Consider the following 25,445-nt stretch of genomic DNA (forward strand, 5'->3'; position numbering starts at 1 on the left):
TATGTACATTTTCCATTTCTCACTTTTATCGCACCATATTCAGGTGCACACTTTGTAGTGGCCTAAGTAATATCTTGAGAACGTTTCAGGATTTGTAAGTTGTAATCCTGCCACTTTCACCATGACTTTATATTACTCTACTGAAGTTGTTTTCTGCATTTACTCCTACCGTTTGTCATTTTATATACACTGCTAAATTAAGAGAATTCCATGATCTAATGGAACAAGCTAACTCAATTATTGCTATGTCATTGCATGATAATTTTTGGTGACTTTCAGACCTTGCAGTGAGGCAAGCACCGTAGATCTATTTAATTAGAGCAAGCTTTTTTATTTAATTCGCTCACAGCTTGGATCTTTTTGATTTTCATATTTCAACAGAACAGATTTTTGGATTGCCAATCCCTTTTCTCTACAAGTTGCATCTCAGTTGATGTTTGCTACATTTGCTGAACTTTGCCAATAGATTACAGTGGACACAGGGAAGCTTGCTGCTTCCCCTGTGCTCCCATTGCACTGGAGTGGTGGATACCAAATTTAAGCTGTTTTGAAATGCAAACTTTTTATTTTCAAGTAACAGTGAAAGCTCTGTTTCAGGACAGAGTGATAATTAGACCTACAAATAATTTCTGGAAACACTTGCACCAGCATTTTTTATTAAAGGCCCTGTAATGGTACATTAAAATAAATTCTGGCTCACATGAGAGAGAGAATTCCTTCAGGCGAACCCTGTTTCAAAGGCATAATTCCCCAAGAAGGTAAAAGCAGCCAAGCTCACACAGGAACAGTAAGAGGACATGGAAGGTGTTCACTGTGATTCTGAGATTTGCAGCTGATGCCTTGGTGATGGGGGTAGAGGAGTAACATTAAGTGTCGGTTGTTGTTTTCACACTTCTGCAGCTTTGAATATATGAGATTATTTTTTAGCCAGAGGCTCAGTCAAAAAAGAAAGGCAGGCCCAGGAATTGCACTCTGCAAGGACAGACAGGACCCTCCCCATTCAACCAGTTGCGTATGCAGGGGCGGGTAGGCTTCTCACCGGGGAGTTATCCATGGATCTTGCTAGGTGGCCCTTTTTGTTTCATACTGGCCCCTGACTAGTCAGTGTCTGGTGAATTTTTCAAGCCTTGTATCAGACTCATAGATTTTAAGGCCAGAAGAGATTATTGTGATCATATAATCTGACCTCCTGCACATCACAGGCCACAGAACCTCATCCATCCATAGACCTATAACCTCTAGCTGAGTTAGTGGAGTCCTCACATCATGAGACTTCAGGTTACAGAGAATCCACTCTGTAGTTTAGTTTAAACCAGCAAGTGACCAGTACCCCATGCTGCAGAGGAAGACAAAAAAAAACCCCAGGGTCTCTCCCAATCTGACCCAGGGCAAAATTCCTTCTCAACCCCAAATATGGCCATCAGTTGAACCCTGAGCATATTGACAAGACCCACATGCCAGGCACCTGGGAAAGAATTCTCTGTAGTAACTCAGAACCCTCCCAATCTAATGTCTCATCTCTGGCCGCTGGGGATTTTAGCTACTAGCAGTTGCAGATGGGCCATATACCATTGTAGGCAGTCTCATCATACCATTTCCTCCATTTACTTATGAAGCTCAGTCTTGAAGTCAGTTGGTTTTTTTTGCCCCCATTGCTCCTCTTAGAAGGCTGACCTTTACCAGAGATGAGCTGCAGAGAGTACAGTGTATGGAGGTGATGTGACCCCAGAGTCTATGCTTAGTTCCCAATGTATGAGTTATCCACCCCCACCACAAGCCCTTTTTCCCCCTCCCTTGAGTCCCTTATCTCTTTTTTCTCTCTCCTTACTTTCCGCTTCTTCACCAAAATGGCTAAATTAGATGTCCCAGTGGAACATCCCAACTCAAGAAATATCTGACGTGAGGCACTTAACTGCGAGGATTTCATGTCCTTAGAGCTATTCAAAATACAGAGAGGGGAAGGAAGAATGATTGAATGAATTCCCAAAAAGGGAACAGGACCAGTCAGGCAAGCCAATGAGTTTGACCAGGCAGAGATTATATTATATTGTATTAACTGAACATGGTTTCACCTCAATTTGATTAGCCAGAATGAAAGGGGCCCTATAAACATTTAAAACACTGTCTTTAAAAACATATTATAGACTTAGCTAGCTCTAGTCAACACACTGTTACCTTAAACAGGATTTAAAGCTTGCTATGCTGGCCAGGCAAGCTGTGTGGAAAACTGCTCCATATATCAAAATTTAATCCATCAGTATGGACAGAGCCAAACAACCATACATCCCCCCCGCTAACCTTATTACCTGATGTAGTTTGAGTGACATGCGTATTCCAGGAACCACCACTTTCCTCAGCAATTCCATGTCAGCAAAGATCCATTCATCTCGGATTGAAGAGATACGGAAGTCGCCCTTAAACAGGGCATGCAGCCCATACAGGAAAGATTCCAAATTACTGTTTGGGATGGAAAGTAACCCCAAAACATTAACACATTTAAAAACCTCCATATGCAGCATCCCTTCATTACATCAGTAGAAATACTGATTTACATAATATAACACTGAACTATAGAGACAGGTACAGTTGTCATATTCCTCTGTACACATATGAACATAAGAATGGCCACACTGGGTCAGACCAATGGTCCATCTGGCCCAGCATGTGGTCTTCTGACAGTGGCCAATGCCAGATGCTTCAGAGGGAATGAACGGAACGGCAATTATTGAGTGAGCCATTCTGTGTCATCCAGTCTCAGCATCTGGCAGTCAAAGGCTTAGGGACACCCAGAGCACGGGGCTGCATCCCTGATCATCTTGGCTAATAGTCATTGATGGACCTATCCTCCATGAACTTATCTAGTTCTTTTTTGAACCCAGTTATAGTTTTGGCCTTCACAGTATTCCCAGCAATGAGTTCCATAGGTTGACTGTGCACTGCGTGAAGAAGTAACTTCCTTATGTGCTAAACCTGCTGCCTATTAATTTCATTGGACAACCCCTGGTTCTTGTATTATGTGAAGGGGTAAATAACACTTCCTTATTCACTTCTCTACTCCATTCATAATTTTATAGACCTCGATCACATCTCCCATTAGTCATTTCTTTTCCAAGCTGAACAGTGCCAATCTTTTTAATCTCTTTTGATAAGGAAGCTGTTCCATACCCCATATCACTTCTTATACCCTTCGCTGCACTTTTTCAATTTCAAATATATCACATCAGTCTGGGGGGGAAGAGGGCAATAGCAGGCCTGTTTAAAAAAATAAAACCTAAGTTACAGCAACATGGGTATAATTAAAAATATGATAATTATATTAACGTTTGCAGTGGGCATGCTATAGTTACAGGAATTAGATAGTATATATTTGACCAAGAATGCTGAGGGTCAGATTAAGTTACAAGAATGCATCATTTTGATACTTTTTTTAAGCAGCTGGAACTTTCCAGGGGAGTGCAACACTACAGTGTATGTATCCATCAGGAGATTGCCTCAGTTGTGCCATTCTTGGTGCAAAGATTAAGAGCTTTACTACCTTCTTTTGCTTCATCTCATCACCTCCATTTAACTCACCACGAGGATTTGTCACCTAATTAAATTCCTAATTATAAATAACATATTTTTAAAAACTCAATTGCTATTATTATAAGTGCTCTTTTGCTATTTTCAAGTGACTCAGGCATTTAGACTCCTAAGCTTTTCCAAGCTAATTTAAAAGACCCTGTGAAAGTTATGGACCTTGTGATCTGCCCCAATGAAGTTACTGTATTTCAGCAAGATCATATATAGTGACAATCCTTCAGAGGGCCAACTAGGCAATCTCGCTGTAATATGGTGAACTCAGAGGAGGAGTTAGTCAACAGTTGTCCTTTCACATGTGATAAAGAGTAAGTGTGCTGTGCTTGGTGTCCAGGAGGAGGACAACGTTTTAGTATGTGTTTTTGAGTCACCAATTTCCGGTTTGCCAACACACACAACTACATTTTACACTAATCTGTAATACAACATCTACCAACCACAGGTGACATGAACTGGGCAGGCCAATGAACCTGTAACACTGGTCTAACCTGCATCTTGATGAAGATTATTCCGTGTGCCATGTGTTACAACACTCCTCCCTGCACCCGTTTTTATATATAGGCCTCATGCTGGGAGCAAGGAATGAAGTTCAATTTCAAAACTTGATTAATCCTGCTCATTTTTCAGCAGGTATCATGGACAAGGAAGGCGTGAAGGCCCCTCCACTCCACCACTCTCAATTTCAATTAGTTAAGGAAGTGAGATGTTCAGTTTCAAGTCTTCTACATACTTCATTTGCTGAGCCTTGGCACATCTTCATTGGATCATCCACAATATTTATGAAGGAGGGTGGCCTAGAGTATCTGTTCCTTTTGGGGGTCCAAGAAGAACATTGCTTTTGTATAAAGAGTTAGACATTACCCCAAACCTAGATGCTCGCAGGCACCCCTCCTCCAAAATCCCTAAAAACAAGAGCGTAGTATTACCTAGACATATGATGGGAAGCAGTCCCCAAAGCTCTCCGCCCCAGAACACAGAGTCCGTAACAAAGAGTCACCAAGGAGGAGTCTTTATCTGCATCCAGCAGCTGGTAGTAATAAATACATTAAAAAATAAAGAGTCATGTGGAGAAGGTAGGGAGAGATTCATACTATAGCAAAATATATTCTGATAGGAGGAGTGACAAAAAGGCAAATATAGAAAGCTACCAGAAATCAACTTCAAGTGGCACTTATGCTAAATAAAAATGGGTTGGCATTCAGAAGCACCCGAATTCAAATTAGGGGTTCTTTTCAAACAGTGCTTTGTAAACGCTGCCTTACTAATGAGATTTGTACAAAAAAGCACTACATTGCCATTTGAATTAGTTGCAAGCTGAATATAGTACGTACTTGCATACTCTGTTCTTGAATTCTAGGTTTGAGTCATAGAAAGACTAGTCTTGATGAATAGAGATGTAACAGGCATTTTAATGGACCAGGCTATACACCTCTCACTTAAAAGTTATAAACAATATATATTTGTGAGTTTACTTCAGAAGTATGTAGACTGCTTCCATTCATCAGAACACCCAGAGCAAAAAGCCATTTGTGTGGTGCTTTGTAAAGCAGTTCTACTGATGTAACACTTCATTATAAAGATAATTCTCTAGGCAGTAAAATGTCATGTATCCAAGTTATTAAATCTGCTTTCCACTACCCCCACAAAATAATTGCCAAGTGTCGGTCATGTAATAGAGGCAGACAGTTTTCTTTGATGGCCATTCTCCACGTCTAAAAAAGGTTTCAAATATTATACTTTCTAGAAGAGGCCTCCTTTTAGTCACTTACCTCCAATGAGCTCCCCACTCTAAAGACCCAGGTATGTCATTAAATCTAAAGGATCAGGAGACCCTTTTACCCACGCCCTGAAGACCATGTCTATCCATGGTCAAACCACACATTTGAGAATTTAAATAAGCAGACAGATGCCAGTGTAATTCTCTAGACACACTTTTGTATGAACTTCCTTAAAAGGGTGCAGGAGGTTTGGAAAGAGGACAAAGAGGCTAGGAGATGAAGTGGTCCAGAGAAGAGCTTCAAATTTGACCATGAGGTACCTAGCAATGCTTTTGGCAGTCGATTTTAGATACTATAGAGAAATTATTTTGCAGTTAGGATTGTTTTGATGAACATGAGTGACACCATGGCTATTCGAAGACCACTCTTCTCTGCCTAAGCAGAGGCCCAATCAAGCCAAATTATGTTGTGTGATTTGGTCGCCTCCTCCTTTCCCTAGTGCACTTCCAACTACATAATATACTACTTGCAATCTAAGACTAATTTGAATTTTGGTCTCAAGAGATCAAGGTCAAAGCATTAACTCATCAACCCAAACCCAATGTAACACTTTCCTGCAAATCAATTTGTAATCTAAATGTCAATAGACAGTTAAATCCAACCCTACCAAAGAAAACATATTTAAGAGACTTTCCTAGAAAAGTTTAATAGTTCTGGTCACTCAGTCATGCCTACCTTTTCTCTTCGGGAGCAGCAGTACTCTATCCAGTTGAGGTAAGTCATACAGAAACTTTCTCTGGAGACCCCTGCTAGATGATGATCATAATCCTCATCAATATTTGGATTAAATGTAGGGTCCACATCAACATAGTTGCAGTCTGCACATGGCTGTAATCCTTCCTGCATTGTCTCATTAGCTAACCATTCCTCCAGCTTGGGGGACGTTGTGACATAATAGATAATGCCCTGAAATGGTACAAGTTGAAAATATTACAACCTATACTACATATCAAGGAAATAGTTTAAATCTAATTTGTTGTATTAAATTGTGTATTTCTCTGTTACACACAAGCATGGAAATAGCACACCATACTGTTTGAAAGTGCACCAGGTTTGATTAGTGGGGGATTTGTGACAGGCTTGTTTGTTTGATATGTTTTTTAAAAAGGACTGAATTTAATGATTTTAGTTAAGAAAAAACAAACTTCAAGCCCTTGTGGCTGCAAAAAGAGCCTTCTAAATGTGAACCATAAGTCTGACAAGTATTTCAAGGCCAGATTTATTTACCCCTCAGAAGTATGAAAGATTATGATCGTATTTGAGACAGTGTGCGTATCGATCTTTTGAAGAGATCAAGGCCTGTTGGCTCAGGGTGACCATTGAAGATCTGGCAACTGGCATCTTTTTGCAGAAGTAGACATTTTCCATGGAGTCTTTGGCCAATATTTTCCCTCTAACACTGTTATGCAGTGATGTGCATGACAGTGGCCTTCTGCCCCCATTCCCCCATCCCAGAGGTGGCTGCATTTCAAAGATGGTGCCTGTACATACTTAATAGAGAGTTTTGGGATTCTTGGGAATGAAGAGATCACAAGTATAATTTCCTATCATTAACACAAAATAGTATTGATGTGCAACCTTTGCAAGCAATGAGAGTATGGCAGGCTCCATACATTCCCCCAGGTTCAACAAGGCCCATCTTAGTTTTGGATTTGCAATAATTACAGAAATATTTTTAACAAAGTTTTCCTGCAAATAACCTTAACAAAGGTGCACTTACCCAGATCTAAAACAAAGAAAATGATTGTTCAAAGGTATCAATCGAACAGCAAGGAGGAGTTTGAGGATTTGGATATTTTGTAGTAGTGATGGGGGAGGGGATGGAACTTTTTTCCTTCTTCGGTTCTGTCCTGGCCAGATTCATATTTGGGTAATTACCTTCTGTCCCCTAAGCTTCCACTGATGTTTCAGTTGGATACAGTAGTCACTCTCTGTCCTAGATTATTGTTACACATGGCTGTCCAAATGTGAAAATAGCTGTTACACTTTACCACAAGGCATGTCTACACTTGATTCTCAGCTCGTGATTCTCAGCTCGAGGAGACATACCCACACTAGCTCCTTGCGCTACAAATAGGGCCCTATCAAATTCACGGTCCATTTTGGTCAATTTCACGGTCATAGGATTTTAAAAATCATATATTTCATGATTTCAGTTATTTAAATCTAAAATGTTACAGTGTTGTAATTGTAGGGGTCCTGACCCAAAGAGGAGTTGGGGGGAGGGAGGGGGAGAAGGGTGTTTCACAAAGTTATTGTGAAAATTTAGTTGGTGTTGGTCCTGCTTTGAGCAGGGGGTTGGACTAGATGACCTCCTGAGGTCTCTTCCAACCCTGATCTTCCATGATTCTATCATTGTAGGGGGGCTTGCAGTACTGCTACCCTTATTTCTGTGCTGCTGCCTTCAGAACTGGGCAGCTGGAGAGTGGCGGCTGCTGGCCAGGAGCCCAGCTCTGAAGGCAGAGACGTCGCCAGCAGCAGTAGCACAGAAGTAAGGATGGCATGGTATGGTATTGCCACCCTTACTTCTGCGCGGCTGTCTGCAGAGCTGGGCCCTCAGTCAGCAGCTGCTACTCTCTGGCTGCCCAGCTCTGAAGGCAGCAGCACAGAAGTAAGGGTGGCATAGTATGGTATTGCTACCCTTACTTCTGCACTGCTGTTGGCAGGGCGCTGCCTTCAGAGCTGGGTGCCCGGCCAACAGCTGCCACTCTCCAGCTGCCCAGCTCTGAAGGCAGCGCTGAAGTAAGGGTGGTAATACCGGGATCCCCCTAAAATAACCTTGTAACCCCCCAGCAACTCCCTTTTGGGTCAGGACCCCCAGTTTGAGAAATGCTGGTCTCCCCTGTGAAATCTGTATAGTATAGGGTAAAAGCACACAAGACCAGATTTCACGGGGAAGACCGGATTTCATGATCCATGACACATTTTTCATGGCCATGAATTTGGTAGGGCCCTAGCTATAAATCACACCCCCAGCTCAACTTGTAGACATACCCTCAAACAAGCTGTTCTCCTATGGTGAATGAGAGATTCGTGTATTCATAACTTATATTGCATTGTGTAATCCTCCTGATGAAAGGCACTATATACACACAAAAGTGTTCATGCTTCCAATTCCTCAAAACAACATTATGACAGCTGAATTCCCCCACAGCCGCATTTGCTAGGTGCAGAGCCATACCTTTACATAATAAGTGGTGAGAATTTTCCGAAGATCGAAGACTTGAAGCATGGAAGCGGCACTGTTGTCTGTGATGCTGTAGCCTTCCAGAACATACTTTGTCACAAGCACTTCCCATGCCAGCCAGCGTTGACCAAAGGTAGCATTGAACGAAAGCATATGTGGGATGTGGCCAGGTTCACAGCAACAAAACCCTTCATCTTCCTCTACCCCCTCGGTGATAGCCTCTACTTCTCGTTGCTGACAGTAAGTGCCTTAGGGGATGTTAAGGAAAGTAAGAATTTAGAGGACTAATTTGAAGATAATTGATATTTTAAAAAGTTTGAGACACCAGAATACATCACAAATTATGTTTCTGTGAACAGCAGGTAAATTAAGCTACTGTCTCTAGCTTAACTATTTAATGAAAAAAATTAAAATTGCTTAGTTTTAATTTACCACTCTATATTCAAACATGCAACTCAGGTATAGGAAAAGAGAGTAACTGTCCATCATTGTACGTGTAACACATTAAAATGTAATGAGAAACCTATATTAGCTCTGTTATAGAGCTCTGGTTTTCTCTCACTTACATAACAGTGGCCACAGAGACCCTGAAGCCCAAGTTCAAAGCCACTGGTTTAGAGAACCAAACTGTAAATAAGTTAAACTTCTCAAAAGAGAGTCAACTTTGTAAGCAACCAAATGGGTAATCAAAGCATAGAACTCTTACCTCTGAATTCAAGCCCCCTCAGCTGGAAGGTGACAAGACCATTTCCTATCTCTATAAGGTGTACTAGTGCATTGAGGTAGTCAGAAGCTAGGATGAAGCAGTCCCCAGTACTGTAGTTCCCCCACCGCCCCAGCAACAGGTCTCCACACAGGCTGTGCTGAAGGGAACGGGTTAAATGCTCATAGAAGATTGAATTCAGGTTGTTATCATCTGAACCTGCAGGAAAAACCCAAGCTTCTATCAATTAAAACTTGTACTTTGCCATCAAGAAAATGTAGCAGTGAATGTAATGTTATTTCAAAGATCTCAATCTCTTTATAGAGGCAACTATTCAACTAACTGGAATTTATTCTGAACGCATTGATAGGTTTAAAAAAACTAAAACTGATTAACCTAACCATTAATTTCTGTGATCTCCAAGCCACTCCTTCAGTTTCACTCATACTACTCCCATGTACCTAACTCCATGCAGTGCTATGCTTAAGCACATAGGCAAAAAGGAATCAAGCAACAATCAGTAGTACTACTTTAGGATCCCACTGCCCTGGCACCTAGATACCCTTTAAGCAGTGCTCAGTTCCCAAATTGCCCTTGTTCATAGCACTCAAACGCTATAGAAAACAAAACAGCTGTGCGGATACTGCAACAGGAAGGAGAGAAGTAGGTAGGCATGGAAAGAAGAAAAACAAGGCAGAGTATATGGTAGTTTGGCGGAAGAGTTGGAGAAAAGGGGATGTGAGGGCAGACAATGGAATGGCAGAAAGGAAAAAAGATATCAGAAAATACAGCTGTGACGAGTAAGGAAGAGATGACCACTGATCTAAAAAAAATTGCTTCCACCTTTGTAGTTGTGTGGTTTAACAAGAAGGGTAATGGTGGAGCTTGATCAGTTCATTTCCAAAAGAAAGAGGTCCTCATTCCATCATTGGATCAATCTGTTTGTTTTGCGCACACAATAAAATGTAAACATTATGCCTCTTCCTAGGTGATTGAAACTATTCCCTAATTGGTTCAGACATAACAAAAAAAACCCCTAATGGTTAGGGTACAGACATTGTCCATAGTTAAAGCTATTCACAGTTAAGCTAGTAGGAACTTTAGTGTCAAAGTACATTGAGTTTACTTCTGTAATAATTCCCTTCCCCAGCTAAAGCAAAACCCCCTGAAGATTAACTACATTTATAAAAGAGGTAGGTATTTCCCCCCACATAAATTAGATTACAGAGGGTGCTATGTATATAAATACACACAAGTCAAGCACTTTAAAAGAAACCCAATTATAAGCTGGGCTACATGTACTGCAGTCATATAACATTCAGTGTAGGAGGTGAACCTCAACTTGATATGCAAACACAATTTTTAATTCTGTCATAAGGAGTTCCCAGACACAAATGGAAGTTGATGTGTGTCCCTTTCATGTTAGTAATATCTGTACATGACAGACTCACATCTCCACTCTGTACCATTTCAACCAAAAAGTAGGACTATTACCTGGATTTCTATCAAGCTGGGAAGCGAGTCTTGTGTTTGAATGGTCCACACGCTTTGTGCTGAAGACAACAAAATTAAAACAAAACATATTTAAGAGTTTTTCGTACTATAGGAGAATATAGGGAAAGGAGTTGTAAATGATGCTGTACCAAAGAAAAGGTTTTTTTATGATAGCTTTGAAAGTTTTGCCTGCAATTCTTCTTTACATTCAACTTAGAATCCTGCCAGTACATAACAATGCCTTTTAGCTGTAGTAGTGTTAGAATCCAATATACCAAAGCCCTCTCCTTTGCCCACAAAAAGCCAATTAAGGTAGATAGTTTCTAAGTTCTGCATGAAGTTTTAGCTATGTTACTTGCATTGAAGTCAACAGAAGTAGCAAAGCTAACACTTGGCTGTGCTCAAAGTTTACTTTTCAGGGTGGCACTAGTAGTTAAGAAGCACAAGTGCTGCTCCATTTTAGTTCTCCTCACCCCAAAAACTGCCATTATGTTCGCTGAAGGAGAAACCCAAATTTGTACACCAGGTTTTAAAAGCAAGGTCTTTAAATAATTTTACTCTGACAAGTGACTATAAATGACGCCTAGGTTTCATTCATATTTATTGTCCGTGACTCGACATGACACTTGCTCATTTTACATGTGAAATGATTTTCCCCTTAAATGCTAGTACCATAAGCTCATCTTGCCATCTGAATGTCAAGCTGGGTTTTTTCTGGTTCAGGCATCATCAAAGGTAAAAGGTTCTGCAGGCCACATCTTACCTCAATGATACCTGCATAACCCCACTGTTTCAGTCTAAGGGAAGGTTTAATTGAAGGTACTATCTGACCTGAAGAATCTTTTATTGGTGGTGGTGCATAAGCCAAGAACTGATATTGACTAAGATATCAGGGTGAGTTTTTGGTTTTGGGAGTTAGGAAAAAAATATTTTACTTGTAAAATGAGCAAATGTGAAATGGAGTTACCAGTACAAATAAGGAACCCGCAAATGCCCTTTGTATACAGTCACTTTTCAGACTCAATTTTCCCTTAAAATTTCTGTCATTTTGGAGCTTAAATTATCCAGTTTATATGCTAGTGTAAATAAAAGCCACATGACAGGAATGAAACGTAAGCACTGTCAGTGTAGAAACAGCTGCTATGATGTTTCAGAAAAATAATATACTTGTATGAAAGTATTAAAAGCCATGAACAAGTTCTCTCTAAAAAAAATCATAGCACCTAGAAATAAAAAGACCACATTCAGTCACAGCTTTCTCTACTAAACACAGCTGACATGGCTTCTTAATGGCTTAACTTCACCCACTTGTAGTCTCTTTCCCAGAATTTGACAGGTCTGACATATGAAGTGATGAATATTGCACTTCCCAGAAAGGGGTTCAGTGGGGTGGAGAAGAAAGCCGACACAGCTGCTTGGACAAACAACATTGCAGAATCTGTGGGGTGACAGGGTTAAGGAAGCCAAGACTACAACGTGGTTCTTTTGCAATATCACTTTTAATCATCAGATCTCAAAACCCTTTACAAAAAGGAAGGTAAGTATCATTATCCCCATTTTAGAGATGGGGAAAGTGAGGCACAGATGTTGTCATCAAGTCAGAACAAAGCAAGATCTCCCAAATCCCTCATGTATTATATAAAGGAAAAAATTATTCAGCAGTACTGGGCACCGTATTTCCCCCCCCCCCCCCCCCCCCCGCAAACAGGAAAAACAAGACTAGAATTGCGAACTTCTGTATTAAATGAGAATCAACACCTGACCCAGGACAGTAAACAAAGTGCAAGTCTCTATCTGCGGATAAGAGGCTTCAAACCATGAACTAAAGACTGGAGATAGTTGTTAAAAAAAGGTGAGCCCTACAATTTTTCCAATGGAATAACCTGGTCTAGGTCTTTTCTATGATGGAACTGTTCTAGTTTTAGTAGTATATCCATACAGCAAGTGCATATAGTTGTCATTCACATTCATTAGGCAGGATAAGGTATTCTCTAGATTTAATTAAGTAAGTATACTACAGTACGAGTCAAATTATAAATAGATGTAATTAACAACAAGTTGGAATCTTCAAAGGATACGTGGCACAGCAAAGGGCTGGGCAAAAGCATGGAAAGCAGAGCCCCACGTGATCTGCCAAGGAGCAATATAAGTATACACAAATCTCAATTTATAAAAGAGTTCCCAAAGCTAGAGAGAAAAGGGGAGAAGATAAAATATATAAATCATTTTGTGACTTAACTAAAATCAGGGGGTTTTACGTATGAACTTCTCAACAGAAAATACATATAATTTTGACTTGCAGTAAGATATACACTTACCATTATTTTGTATGAATTTGTTAAAAAACACTCCTTTATATAGATATTGAAGAATCACAACAGTAAAACAGATAAACATTAAACGAGTCTTAAAATACATTAGAACATAAGTTTGGGAAAAAAGTAAACAGTTTTAGTCATAAAAATAGAATCAAATATTGGGCTAAAACAGAGTTTCCCCCTTCAATCTCATTGGTTCACTCTCAGTGCTTTGGAAAACTACTGGTCTTGTAAGCACTTGAACTGGTCTGCCAAAGTGCTTCTAGCCATACTGTGTGTCAGGAAACTGAAAACTAAATCACATAATTCACATCTTCTCTGCTCCAAGGAAGTGCGGGGACTTTAAAAGAACAGATACCTTAACACATGCCAAGGCCAAAAAATTGATCCTGGGAACCAGAGATTCCCAGCTATCCAGTAGTATATGGTCATTTAATCATAGCACAGATGACCTGGGAGATTACATAACCACCAGAAGGCTTTTCATTCCTTGGATTCTCAAACACGGTGATCTGAAATACTCAGTTTCAGGAATGTGTTATTTTGTGTAAAGTTACCTTGCTGAAGAGTATGGACATGAAGAAGAGGTCTAGCAGCATGGTCTCAGAAAAACTTTTGTAGTCAAATGTAAAGAAGAGCACTGTGAAAATAACAGTGACATACTGGCAGGTTGGGTTGCTGAAAGAGGAACGTAACAACTTCAAACCAGCTATGGTGATCATTAAAGCGCCAATCCTACAAAAGGAGTGCAGAAAGAAAAGTTACTCATCTGCAGTCTACTGCTTACCTGCTGTTAAGGAATTCCAATTTCTTCACATTCAGTGCTTAATAGACATGTGAAGGTTTTTTCAGGTTACGACTATAGTCTTTCCTTCATTATTCCCAATTCAATCAACACTCTACAAAAACAATATTAGCACAATCTGTGGGATAGTCTTCCTAAGAGATATAGCAAAAAACCCATGTGTGACAAATGTGGAGCTGATATATAATAATGTCATGAATACTGAGAGGCAATAATTTTATTAACACTGTGACAGGGTCAAGGAAGGGACGTTTATTGTGCATTGGTTATTAGAATTTGCTGTATGATGATATTGGACTAACCTATATTAGGGGTGGTGGAATATTACACACCTATAATGCTCAAATTCAATGAGGTTTGTGTATGAAGATGACACAATGGCTTCCCAGATAAGAGCTCCCCAGAAAACACTTGAAAGACAATAAGAAAAGCTGTTAGCTTCAAGGATCCAGTCTCTAGTGAGTTGCAAACCATTCTCTGCGAGAACTGGGAGTTACTAGATGAAAGGGCTACAAACATTTCAAGTGTTATTTGATTCCTACAAAACTAAGGAGGCAACTGGCTGACATGGAGAGATTCTACAGAGGGAATTTAAAGAAGTTAAGTCTTCCCAGATCCACAGAATGGTAAAGCTTTTTAACAAACCTGAAAACTCAATTTTATGATTTCTGCATTTAAAAAGTTTACATATTTCATTCAAAATAAGCCATATGGTGATCCAGACATACGAGTTTGCCAGGTACTGACATTAGAAACTAATTGTTACTACTTTGCTTTAATTGCAACTCGTATTAACTATACTTCCACTGCGGCTGTCAATTACGACACCCTTTGCCATTTAGTTCCACCATATTGGGTATACTCAAGTTACTGACAATCTTTTCTACTTACTCTGTGTCCAGTTTCTTTGGACTAGCAATGTTCTTGGCACTGCTGCTGAGCTCATTGAGGACTATCAGTGGGTAGATAACATTCTTCTCCACAAAGAGGAGCCATACATGAAGTTTCTCAAACCACATTACATGGGCAGCATCTAAACAACAAAAGAGATCACAGATTATACTAGGGGCCTAAATAGCACAGGAGATTTCTAATAGGATGCAGTTCATTTTGGCTCTAGATCAGTAGTTCTAAACCAGCCTAGGTCATCTGAGACCAAAAGTTCTGGCCCTCTGGCAATTGTCAGGTGGCATACACAAAGATCTGGTAATCTTTAGTACTGAGGCAATTTGTGAATAACTGCTCTCTCCCTGCCAGTTTCAGCAGAGAACCCAAAGACGAATAAGGATTCTCAGACTGAACTACCTTCTCATCCATAAAAACAATCCTTCCAAGTCATGGCTGAATGTCATTGGAGAGAAGCTTGCACTACCGTATCTACATAAAGTTTCCTGTAGTTTTGGATTTTGGTAAATGTTACAGTTTCTGCATATCAGCAAACATGATTACTTTTTTGAAGCGATGGAAGCTGTTACCATAGCTACTGAACAAATTACATTTCATTTTGATTGTTATAAAATAATGTTTTTCCACCCATATTTGAATTAAAATGCTTCAGATACATGTCCCTACAGTCTAGAAGAATTTACCGTATATACATTACAAACATTGAATCTATCTCCCCATGTAAGTATTCTCACACTTCTTATCAAACTGTCTGTACTGGGCTATCTTGATTATCACTTCAAAAGTTTTTTTTCTCTTACTTAATTGGCCTCTCAGAGTTGGTTAGACAACTCCCACCTTTTCATGCTCTCTGTATGTGTATATATATCTCCTCAATATATGTTCCATTCTATGCATCCGAAGAAGTGGGCTGTAGCCCACGAAAGCTTATGCTCAAATAAATTTGTTAGTCTCTAAGGTGCCACAAGCACTCCTGTTTTTTTACCGTATATACTCTATCATAAGCCAGTTCATTTATAAGCCAACCCCCCCAAGATGGATAAGTAAAAATGGAAAATTTTTATGACCCATTCATAAGCCAACACTATAATTCAGGGGTCAGCAAACTTTGGCTCCCAGGCCATCAGGATAAGCCGCTGGTGGTCCGAGATGGTTTGTTTACCTTGGGCGTCCGCAGGCACGGAGGTAAACCTAAGTAAACAAAGTGTCCCGGCACACCAGCTGCTTTCCCGGACGGGCCGGGACAGCAACTGGTGGGGAAAATTTGGGGGGGGGGGGAGAAGCTTGGGGTCAGGGGAGTAACCCCTGTGACCACCCCCCACATGACCCCACCTCTAGCCCGGGACCCCCACACTCTCCCCATCCCATCCCTTCCCACCTTATCTGGGGAGGGCCAGGGGAGGATGTCTCTGGCCTTGCTGGAGCTTCTCTGGCAGGCTGGGCAGCACGGCCGTAGCCTGCTCCGGCGGGCCAGACCAGGTGGCGCGGCCATAGCATGTTCCAGCGGGCTGGGCGGCACGGCCGCAGCGTGCTCCGGCGGGCCGGGCAGAGCGACCGCAGCCTGCTTTGGGGGGCGGGGCCGAGCGGCACGGCTGCAGCCTGCCAGCCCCGGAGCTGCAGCTGCTTCGGAGGCTGGGGGGAGAGCAGCGTGGCCAGAAGTGGAGAGACTCTGGCCCCGCCTCTTCCCTTCTGGCTCTGCTGCCTCTCCTTGCTCCCTCTGTTGGGGGGAGGGGCTGTGTCCCATCTCTCCTCTCTATACCCGTTCATAAGCTGACCCCCTTCTCTGGTGCTTCCCTTTTTTACTAAAAAAATTCAGCTTATGAACGAGTATATACAGTAATTATCCTGCAATTATAAACTGACAACCAACAGCCTCTTTTGATTTTTTGTATTAATTGCAAAAAAATATATAATACGACATTGTTATTGTTGAGAGCAACACACACACAAAACTAAGGGGGAAAAATCAAGGTTACAGAACAGCACTCACACAGGCCTGGAATCAGCTCTGGATTATGTCAGTTTTCAATTATACCCCTCCCTCAATGATATCAAATCTGCTGGGAAGAGGTTGCAGGGGTACAAGGTGGCCACAAGCTCCCCATCACCAGGGAAGTCCATAGGCGTCCACAACAGTCAGAAAAGTGGGAGGCACTAGCCAGGAAATGAGTTAGGATAGCTGAGACATACTGATTCAAACATCTCCACTGCAGCCTTCGGTAGCAAGGCTTCTTTGGAGCCCCCAGCAGAAATTAAAGTTGCTCCCCTCCCATAGCAGAACCCTCAGGGAGGGCAGACTACTGCCTGCCCTACCTCAGGTGAATTCTCTCTGCTGTGCAAGGGGCCAAGCCATGGTACATTATGATCTGTAAAATTTCATATTGATGTATATGGCTTTAATTTTGCATATACATATTAGTATGAGAGACAATATTACAAACATGTGAGCACTGCAGCCTAATTACAACAAAAGTTTCTCAATTTGTGCGCATGTTAATTCTCAGCCATAAAATTGTATTTAGGTAGGTATTTCTCATTTATATTTTTCATCAAAAAAAATCTGATATCAAATCAGACTGACTGTATTTATTTGAACATGTAATCACTGAAATAATGGAATTTAAAATTGCAGCTATGGGTATTGATGCTGAGACAGCAATTCACCTGACTAAACTGCAGGTTAATTAGAAGGCGCCCACAAATACATTCTGGTATGGGATGAAGTTTTAGATACAAATCTGACAGCCCCTCTAGAACTAGGTAAAGAAATAAGATGCTTGCTTGCTATAAATTTATTTTCTCTTCTTTACTACTCAGCTATCTACTAATTTCTATTTACAGGGCTATTAGAATGTTATTGACCTGGCAGTTCTTATTTGCCATTAAATGACTCAAACAGGAGATAGTACTATTTGCTGCTTCTTGTATGCAATGCTAGATTTGGCTCAGGTTAACACTGAGATGTGTGAACTTATAAACTTCAATGAAAATTGTTTTTTACCTCTAAACCTGGCTGCCTGCGAACTCAAGATCTGAATGCAGAATTGGACAGTTCTCTGGTATATTTTCACTAGCCCAATTCAGCAATTGGAGCAAGAACTAGGAATCAGGAAACTTAGGTTCTATATAGATTTTTCCACTGGCTTGCCATGTAATCTTGTTGGAAATATTTAGGCACTGATCAGCATGGACAAATGCTTATGCATACACACTCCACACCATGTGAAGTAAGACTCCACTAAAGCCAACGGGGCTGCATGCAAACTATAGGTGGTCCAACCACACAGATTGGCTTGCAAGATTGGGGCCTTAGTTTCTGTCCGTTTTCCCACTTATAAATGGGTGTAATAATTTTCACCTCTATAAAGGCTTTTAAGATCCTCACATGAAGGATACTACTGTATGTAAATATAAACTCATGTTAACACTTTTTGTAAGGATTTTCTTTTGGTTAACTGGGGTATATTTGCTACCTTTTTCAAATGAAAGTTCCTTAGAAAACAAGTTTCATAAAGAGTTTCATTAATGAAAGAAATAAAATGGAGGTGCATTTGTTAGATTTATAGTGCAGATAAATGTATGTTTAAGCATGTATATATGTGTAGTTTCACACTTAGTACCCTTTAAAACAAATATAACGCACTGTACTATTCTATTTTCAGATGTTTGGCTGTTATTTCCAAACTAAATTTCTACAAACATGCCAAAAGCATTAGTTTTTAATAAGGACCAACATAGCCAGCTGAAAGTATACAAGTGGGTCTGAAATAACTAAAATAAAAACAATTTAAACCCTCCAAAATATTGAAAAAAAGACAGTGAAAAAATATATGTTTGCCAAAATGTTGCAAGAGAAGTTTCAGCACAGAGAGTAAGTTTTCGACACTTGTAAGATCCTGAAAAGGATTCAATGCAACTGCGGTCATCATAACAATAGCATTGCTAATGTGACGCCATCATTATTACTTACTAAAGATACATAAAATGCCACAGGATCAAGCAAGGCATGCTGAGGTAGGAAAGAATTAACACTGTCAATCAGAGACCCTGGAACATTTAAGCAATGAGAAGTTGTAAAGCAAAAAGTTAAAGTAATGGTTAATATAAACTGCTCAACCATTAGTGCAAATTTAAAAAAAATTACTGATACTTACTTCGGACTTCAAATTGATAATATTCCTTGGTTTTCAGCAATGAGTGAGAGAAACAGTGCCAAGGAAGCTGCTTTCGAAGTTGAGGCAGCACATAATGGGTTAAAAATCCTACTGAGCCCACCAACGCATACAAAATGTAGCTAAGGACAGGCTAAAGAAAAAGCAGAGTTGAACAAAAGATAGGTTCTCAGTCTTATAAACAAAAAGCAAATCAGTTAACAACTTGATGTTTTCTATAACCTTTATAAATCAGCCTGTAAAAGCACGTCTGGACTTCAATTCCCCTTTTAACATGAGAAAGTATGTCAACTGTAAGAATGTAAAATAATGAGTGTTGCCTCAGAGGATAACACTTCTAAGATAGACAGATTATTCTACTTTTGATCTTCCCTGAAGACTGGGTTGCTACCTTTTCTTCTATAGTATTGCTGATCTTCTTTCATAGACGGTTCTGATTCTTCTGCGTTTCATCTCTAAAATGGCAAAACTATTATCCTTGAAGGAGGATTTCTGCTAGATAAAAAGGAGGTGCAAGTGCAGAAGAGATTGATCCTCATTCTGGATTATATTTTTAAGATTTCTCTTGAAGAAGAGTTGAATAGCACCCTCTTACTGAAGTATACCCTTTACATACAGCAATATAACATCACCTCCATGTATGTGAGCGCACTGCTGTTAAAGAATTTTACAGCAACACTCACTATATGTGAACACAGTATCTTTAGAGACATGAAAACAACGAGAAGTCTGGTGGCACTTTAAAGACTAACAGATTTATTTGGGCATAAGCTTTCATAAGCCCACGAAAGCTTATGCCCAAATAAATCTGTTAGTCTTTAAGGTGCCACCGGACTCCTCGTTGTTTTTGTGGATACAGACTAACACGGCTACCCCTCTGACATTTAGAGACATGAGTATGCATTTTATATTACAGCAGTGCCTACTGCAGAGCTAAACTGGGGTTATGAATCATATTTTCATGGGTAGCAAGATGGCTGTGAATTCACAAACGTAAAACTTTTCATATGGGTCCGTCCAGAAGCTCATTTTTAAATTTCTGATGTCTTTGGCCATTTAAAATAAACCTGAGTGTAATAAACTATTTAGTTAACTCAACAGCAGATAACCAGTTGGGGATGGAGGCCACATTCATCAGGGATAGGTGGAGTTTGGGCTTTCCCTGGAAGGGACATCTGCCTTAGCAAAAACTAGTGTGGATGTGGTCATTTCTGCTCAACTAGAAGGACCCTCCATCTGAAAAAGTTTAGATTTAAAAATAAACAGACACAAATGCTTAACAAGAGCCTCTCCATTTTTGTAATGATAGAGAGCAATAGAGTACTGGAATTCTTCCAGAATGTATGCCATTTCTTTTCTTCGAATTACTTGGAACAGTGATGCTGGACAAACCAATTAGACATTCTAGTTCTTCCAGGTAGCCAAAATCCAGCGTATGTCATCTGTGTAGCAACTTGGTCCATCATATTTGCCCTGGCAATTTGATCTTTTGCTCAGAGTGAAAGTTACATTTGCTTTCAATACTGTAATCAAACTAGACAGTTTTAGAAGGTTTCTCCAGCTACTTAGGCAGCTAGCCTGATGTGTAAATAGCAAATTCCGCCACTGGATGTGCTTAGACAGACTCTTTCACTCACACAAATCCTGTTGCACAATGTGACCTTAAGTCACGTCAAGTTGAAAATATTTAAGGGTATTCTGAAGCATATGCTAATGATAGCTAGGCTGATAGGTGAAAGCTTAGAAAGCAACTGTAAGGAAAGGTCTCCTGCTCTCTTGATATCCTGCAAGGAACCATCCCTCTACCCCCCACTTCCATCCCATGGGAGATGGACACTGTCTAGGAGCGACAACTGGACACAACAGGTGAAACCCCTTTGAACCTTTTTGTCAGTTTACATTCTCCCTCCTCTAGAATGAGCCTGTAGGTATTTCTGTGGGTGGGTAGGGCGAAAGAAAGGCACTTTATCGAAAAAAGTGGAGCGCCTAGATAGAGAAGTAGGAGTGGGGAGGAGGGGAAGAAAAGGGAGAAGAATATTGGGGACACAAAAAAATTGAGATTTAAAAAGGTCTTCACGGCAGGTATTAGTCACACTGTATGTCCGAATAGCACCTAGTGTAAGTCATGCCCCAAGCCCAAATGGGGCCATTGGGTACAACCATAAAAGAGTATTAAATAGTAGCATTAGCAAAAAGGCATCTACAAGAAAAGAGGAAGTACAGATATTTTATAAATTGTGAGGCATAATGCAATAACTTACCTGCAAAACTGTGAATACTGTACTGACATGAATTGCAAAATAGAGTACACCAATGACGAGGCACACTATCAGGTCTGATTGTAACCGTTCATTCTATGGAATAAAAAGAAAATAGCTTGAGAGAACATAAATGTTGGTACTCTTCTTCCAGTCCCAGGGTCACCTCCACTTACCTCTTTGGTTAGTTAAAGGAATATGGGGAGCTATTGTCAAAAGAGTTCAGCACTGACCTAAATCTGCTTCCACTGAAGTCAACTGAACTTTCCTCTCTAATTTTGACAGCTGCAGCAGTTAGATAAGTGCTTTCAAAAATCCCACCATTTTTATTTCCCAACTCCCAAGAGAAGACTGCAACAAGCACCAGTGCATGGAAGATAACCCTTACTTACCTGGTTTTGATCAAGAGTATTTTCCCAAATGATTTAATTTAAAACATCTAATCACTGCCATAGGTGAAAAGTTAATGGACAAAACACTTTCATTCTGGATATTCTTCCCTTCCAAAGTTTGAGCCTATTGCCTCAATGTATGTAACTGAATTAAGAGCTTTTAAGGCCAGAAAGAAACACTGTGATCTAGTCTGTCCTCCTGCATAACACAGGCCAAAGATTTTCACCCAGTAATTCCTGCATCTAGCCCATAACTTCTTGCTGTGCTATAGCATCTCTTAGAAAGACGTGATCATGTTTTAAAGACTTCAAATGAAAGAATCCATCACATTCTTAGGTAAATTTTTCCAATGGTTCATTACCCTTGCTATTAAAAAAAAAATAACGCCCGCACATACATTATTTATTTTCTGAATTTGTCTAACTTCAGTTTGCAACCATTGGATCATGTTATGTCTTTGTCTGCTAGATTAAAGAGCCCCATACTATCTATCAGTAAATCTTCTCCCAGTGCAGGTACTTTTAGAACACAATTAATCTTCTCTTGGATAAATTAAATAGACTAAGCTTCTTAGGTTTCTCACTTACTGCTTGTTTATGTGAAACAGGATAACAACTGGATACTGTTATTTTCACAAGCATTTACAGTGGATTTACTCTAGGTATCCAAAGAATGTGATGATAAAATTAAGTCAACAGAGCAAGTCTCCAGTGTTACTAGAAGCAACTCATTCTTCATTAAAAAAATGCACCAGCTTTCCTTAGTTTTTAGTTTCTGTTTGTGGGCTGGATTGCCCAAAGCTCTTGTTTATCCAAAAATACTGAGTTAACATCTTTTGGCAACTATCACTCTTTTCCACTTGAGCCTTCATACACACACCAGGTATTACTGTGTTTATTTGGGTACATATTAAATTATGAACATGAATTACAGAACATCATCAATTATCCTTCACTGCTCTATCATTTGGGAGTTCTGGCCTTCCTAATTGTCTCTCTTTTTTGATAGCTTATATTGTCAAGGCACTGGTAATACTTTTTCTCAAGGCTGTGCATTTTTAATTGGGTGTATAGATAAAGATACAGTGTCGTTTCAATACGGATAGTCAATGAAGCAACAGACTCAGCATTTTATATTCAAAGTGGAAATGCATTCTAAAGGTAGATGCAATTGGTCTTCTGAATGTAAAATTTCGACTCAAATACCGATTAGCATTAACTCAATCCTTAAGGAGTTATTTTTCACCGTGTTAAATATAAGTACCTAAAATTCTTGAAGTCAAATGAAAGTCAATGGGACTTGAATGCCTTACTCCCTGAAAGTCCCAGCCCTGGACTGCAGAGTATATAGTGCTAACAAATTCCAACTAACTCAACACTAAACTAGTACATACTCTATTGGCCAGGATTCAGTATATGTCTGGGTTGAGTTTTACAAAAAGCCAGCCTACTTACCACTGAATTTCTAAGTTTTTCAGGTAAAGGATCTTTGACTTCAGACAGAGGATCCTCTGGGTTTTTGTCTTCGGAATTAGGAAAAAATTTTGATTGTACTAAAGAGCTAAAAAGATGCAAAGCAAGAATTCACTGTGATAAATACATTGATTTGGGTGGGTTTAGAAGAGGTAACAAAATAAGAGGCCTATTACAAATTAATAGAACATAAGCGGTCCCGATCTGCTATCTTTTGTGGCTCAACTTACTTAAAGGAGTTTAGAAATCTCAACAGGTATATAAAGGTAAGCCTACCTGTTTGCCTCATCTCTCTTTTACTGAAAGGAAAAGCTCAATAAAATCTGTTCAGATTTTCCACCCCCAACCCCCAAGTAGTCTCTGTTGGTCCAAATGCAAAATAGGCAACCAAGGACTCTAGTACTAACTAAAGCTCTAACAGACTAACCCACACTCCTTTAATTTGTAGGGCCATATTGACCAAGCAGCCAAACTCTTAGTATATGCTACTAATAATAAAGCGTGATATGGCCACATTTAGAAGCTTTTCAAAGTATTTTATGGCCTCTTTACCAATAGTATCTAAGTGGCTCACAACCTTTCATGTATTTATTCTTGCAACACCTCTATGAAGTAGGTAAGTATAATTATCCCTATTGCATACATAGGGAACTCAGACAGCGATTAAGTGACTTGCCCAATGTCACAAAGGAAGTTGTGGCAGCATAGGGAACTGTACCTGGGTTTTGAGAGTTCCCAGCCAGCATCCTAAGTACCAGACCATCACTCATCCCTCCCTTTTGTTTTCCACAGGGTTGGACCAACATCAGTTTCAGTAGTACTACTGGGTTTCTACTAATGATCACAATGTATCTCCTTTGAGAGTTGCCTTGAGGACAGATATACAGTCAGACACTTACAAAAGTACAGAAGGGTCACTACTCTGTCTGCTGAGATGATAGGATATCGCTACTAACAAGCCACAGAATATTGAGAAGAGGACTGGAATATGCTGGCCATCCCAAGAATCCTGGGGACAGAAGAATTAAATTTTAACAGAAAGACAAGGATATATAAAATCAGTATCACAAATCAGAAAACTTGTAAATTAATAAGAAAAAAGAAAGATGAAAAAAGTCATATGCTTTTCAAAATAAAGGTATTTTGTTAAAATGTTCACCTATACTTTCTGTAAGTTAAAGCCTTTAATCAGTTTTTATTCCCGTTAAATAAAGACTTGAACTGTCTCCTGTTCAAGTCAACGGAAAACTCCTATTAACCTTAATGATCATGTCCTAAGAGTGCTACCGTCTGATCAAGCATAAGGTTAGAATGCCCATGTTCATACACTTTATTTGTATAATTAGTGCTTATTTCATAAATATCTACATATTCGCTTCTAGTTTGCCTATAACCATGTTATGTAAGTGGCGAATACCATATGAACACCATAATAAATTGTTTTCAACTTTCCCTTGTGGTACTTGTTGACACACTGGGACCAGGTCTTCTTGGAGTCGGATTGCTTGGGAATGCAGCCCAAACCTGGTAGTAAACTCCATCTAAGGCTATAATAAATTAGTGTGCCTGTTCACTTGGGTTCAAAAGTAATTCACAAGGAATCCTCATTTTGGTTTTAGAAGACTGCAATAGTTTTATTATTTGAAGTTTATTTTACAAGTACCACACAGTCGTATGTAATTTACCCATGTAATTAAATGTTCAACAGTTTTAATGTACTGTACGTACTATTTACCACATACCGCATGATCATAATCCCTTAAAAATTATTCAAATTGAAGTTCCATTCTGAAAATTGACTATGTAAAAAAGTGTCACCTTCTTACTCAATAGAACTAATCCTTTTGTAACGTTTGCTGACTTTAGATGAAAAAATATTTATTCTTTTACTCCTACTATGCTGGACCTGCAGGGATCAGATTGATTTAACAAAGTTTTGTTCTATCTTGTATATCAACTGATTTGTTTACTATGATCTAATCAGTTACACCCCTGCAAAGATACTGAAAATGATTGCGGATCTATAGGTTCACCAAGGGCACAATTTGGCTAGTAAATCTTTCCATCATCACAAGTAATAAAAGAAGCTAGGTTGACTCTCAGAGCCCAGGCTGAGCATGCAGGACTGACAGTTAGAAAAAGTCATTTTACTTGTAAACTGAGCACATTTGACCTAGAAATCAATGACACACTACACACAAACATGGAAGTCAGAGTGTCATTTTTATAATAATCGTTTTTCAGAGTAAAACTGTACTTTGAGCAAGTATACATTTTTCTTTGTTCCCTTGCACTTGTCAGCTGCCTCTCAATCCCTCTCCCATAAACAGATATTCACCACATCAGCAGAGCAAACTATACCCTGCTTTCTTTTCAAAAT

The 25,445-nt window shown here is 39.7% G+C and overlaps 1 protein-coding gene across 2 annotated transcripts in view; it reads right to left on the reverse strand.

Annotated features, from left to right (window-relative positions):
- Positions 1–25,445, reverse strand: part of PCNX1 (pecanex 1) — a 130,991-nt gene that overhangs the window by 18,208 nt on the left and 87,338 nt on the right. For both annotated transcript variants that reach the window (XM_065404495.1, XM_065404494.1), the window contains 14 exons: positions 23,965–24,074; positions 23,048–23,153; positions 21,204–21,296; positions 18,925–19,075; positions 14,756–14,897; positions 13,617–13,794; positions 12,820–12,928; positions 12,050–12,179; positions 10,742–10,800; positions 9,251–9,466; positions 8,539–8,792; positions 6,033–6,263; positions 4,506–4,606; positions 2,307–2,457 (listed from right to left, as the gene is read on the reverse strand). In XM_065404495.1, the coding sequence (XP_065260567.1) occupies positions 2,307–2,457; positions 4,506–4,606; positions 6,033–6,263; positions 8,539–8,792; positions 9,251–9,466; positions 10,742–10,800; positions 12,050–12,179; positions 12,820–12,928; positions 13,617–13,794; positions 14,756–14,897; positions 18,925–19,075; positions 21,204–21,296; positions 23,048–23,153; positions 23,965–24,074 (2,031 nt within the window). The remainder of the gene's footprint in view (positions 1–2,306; positions 2,458–4,505; positions 4,607–6,032; positions 6,264–8,538; positions 8,793–9,250; positions 9,467–10,741; positions 10,801–12,049; positions 12,180–12,819; positions 12,929–13,616; positions 13,795–14,755; positions 14,898–18,924; positions 19,076–21,203; positions 21,297–23,047; positions 23,154–23,964; positions 24,075–25,445) is intronic.

This window comes from Emys orbicularis, chromosome 4 (assembly GCF_028017835.1).
Source record: "Emys orbicularis isolate rEmyOrb1 chromosome 4, rEmyOrb1.hap1, whole genome shotgun sequence".
Lineage (NCBI taxonomy): Eukaryota > Metazoa > Chordata > Testudines > Emydidae > Emys > Emys orbicularis.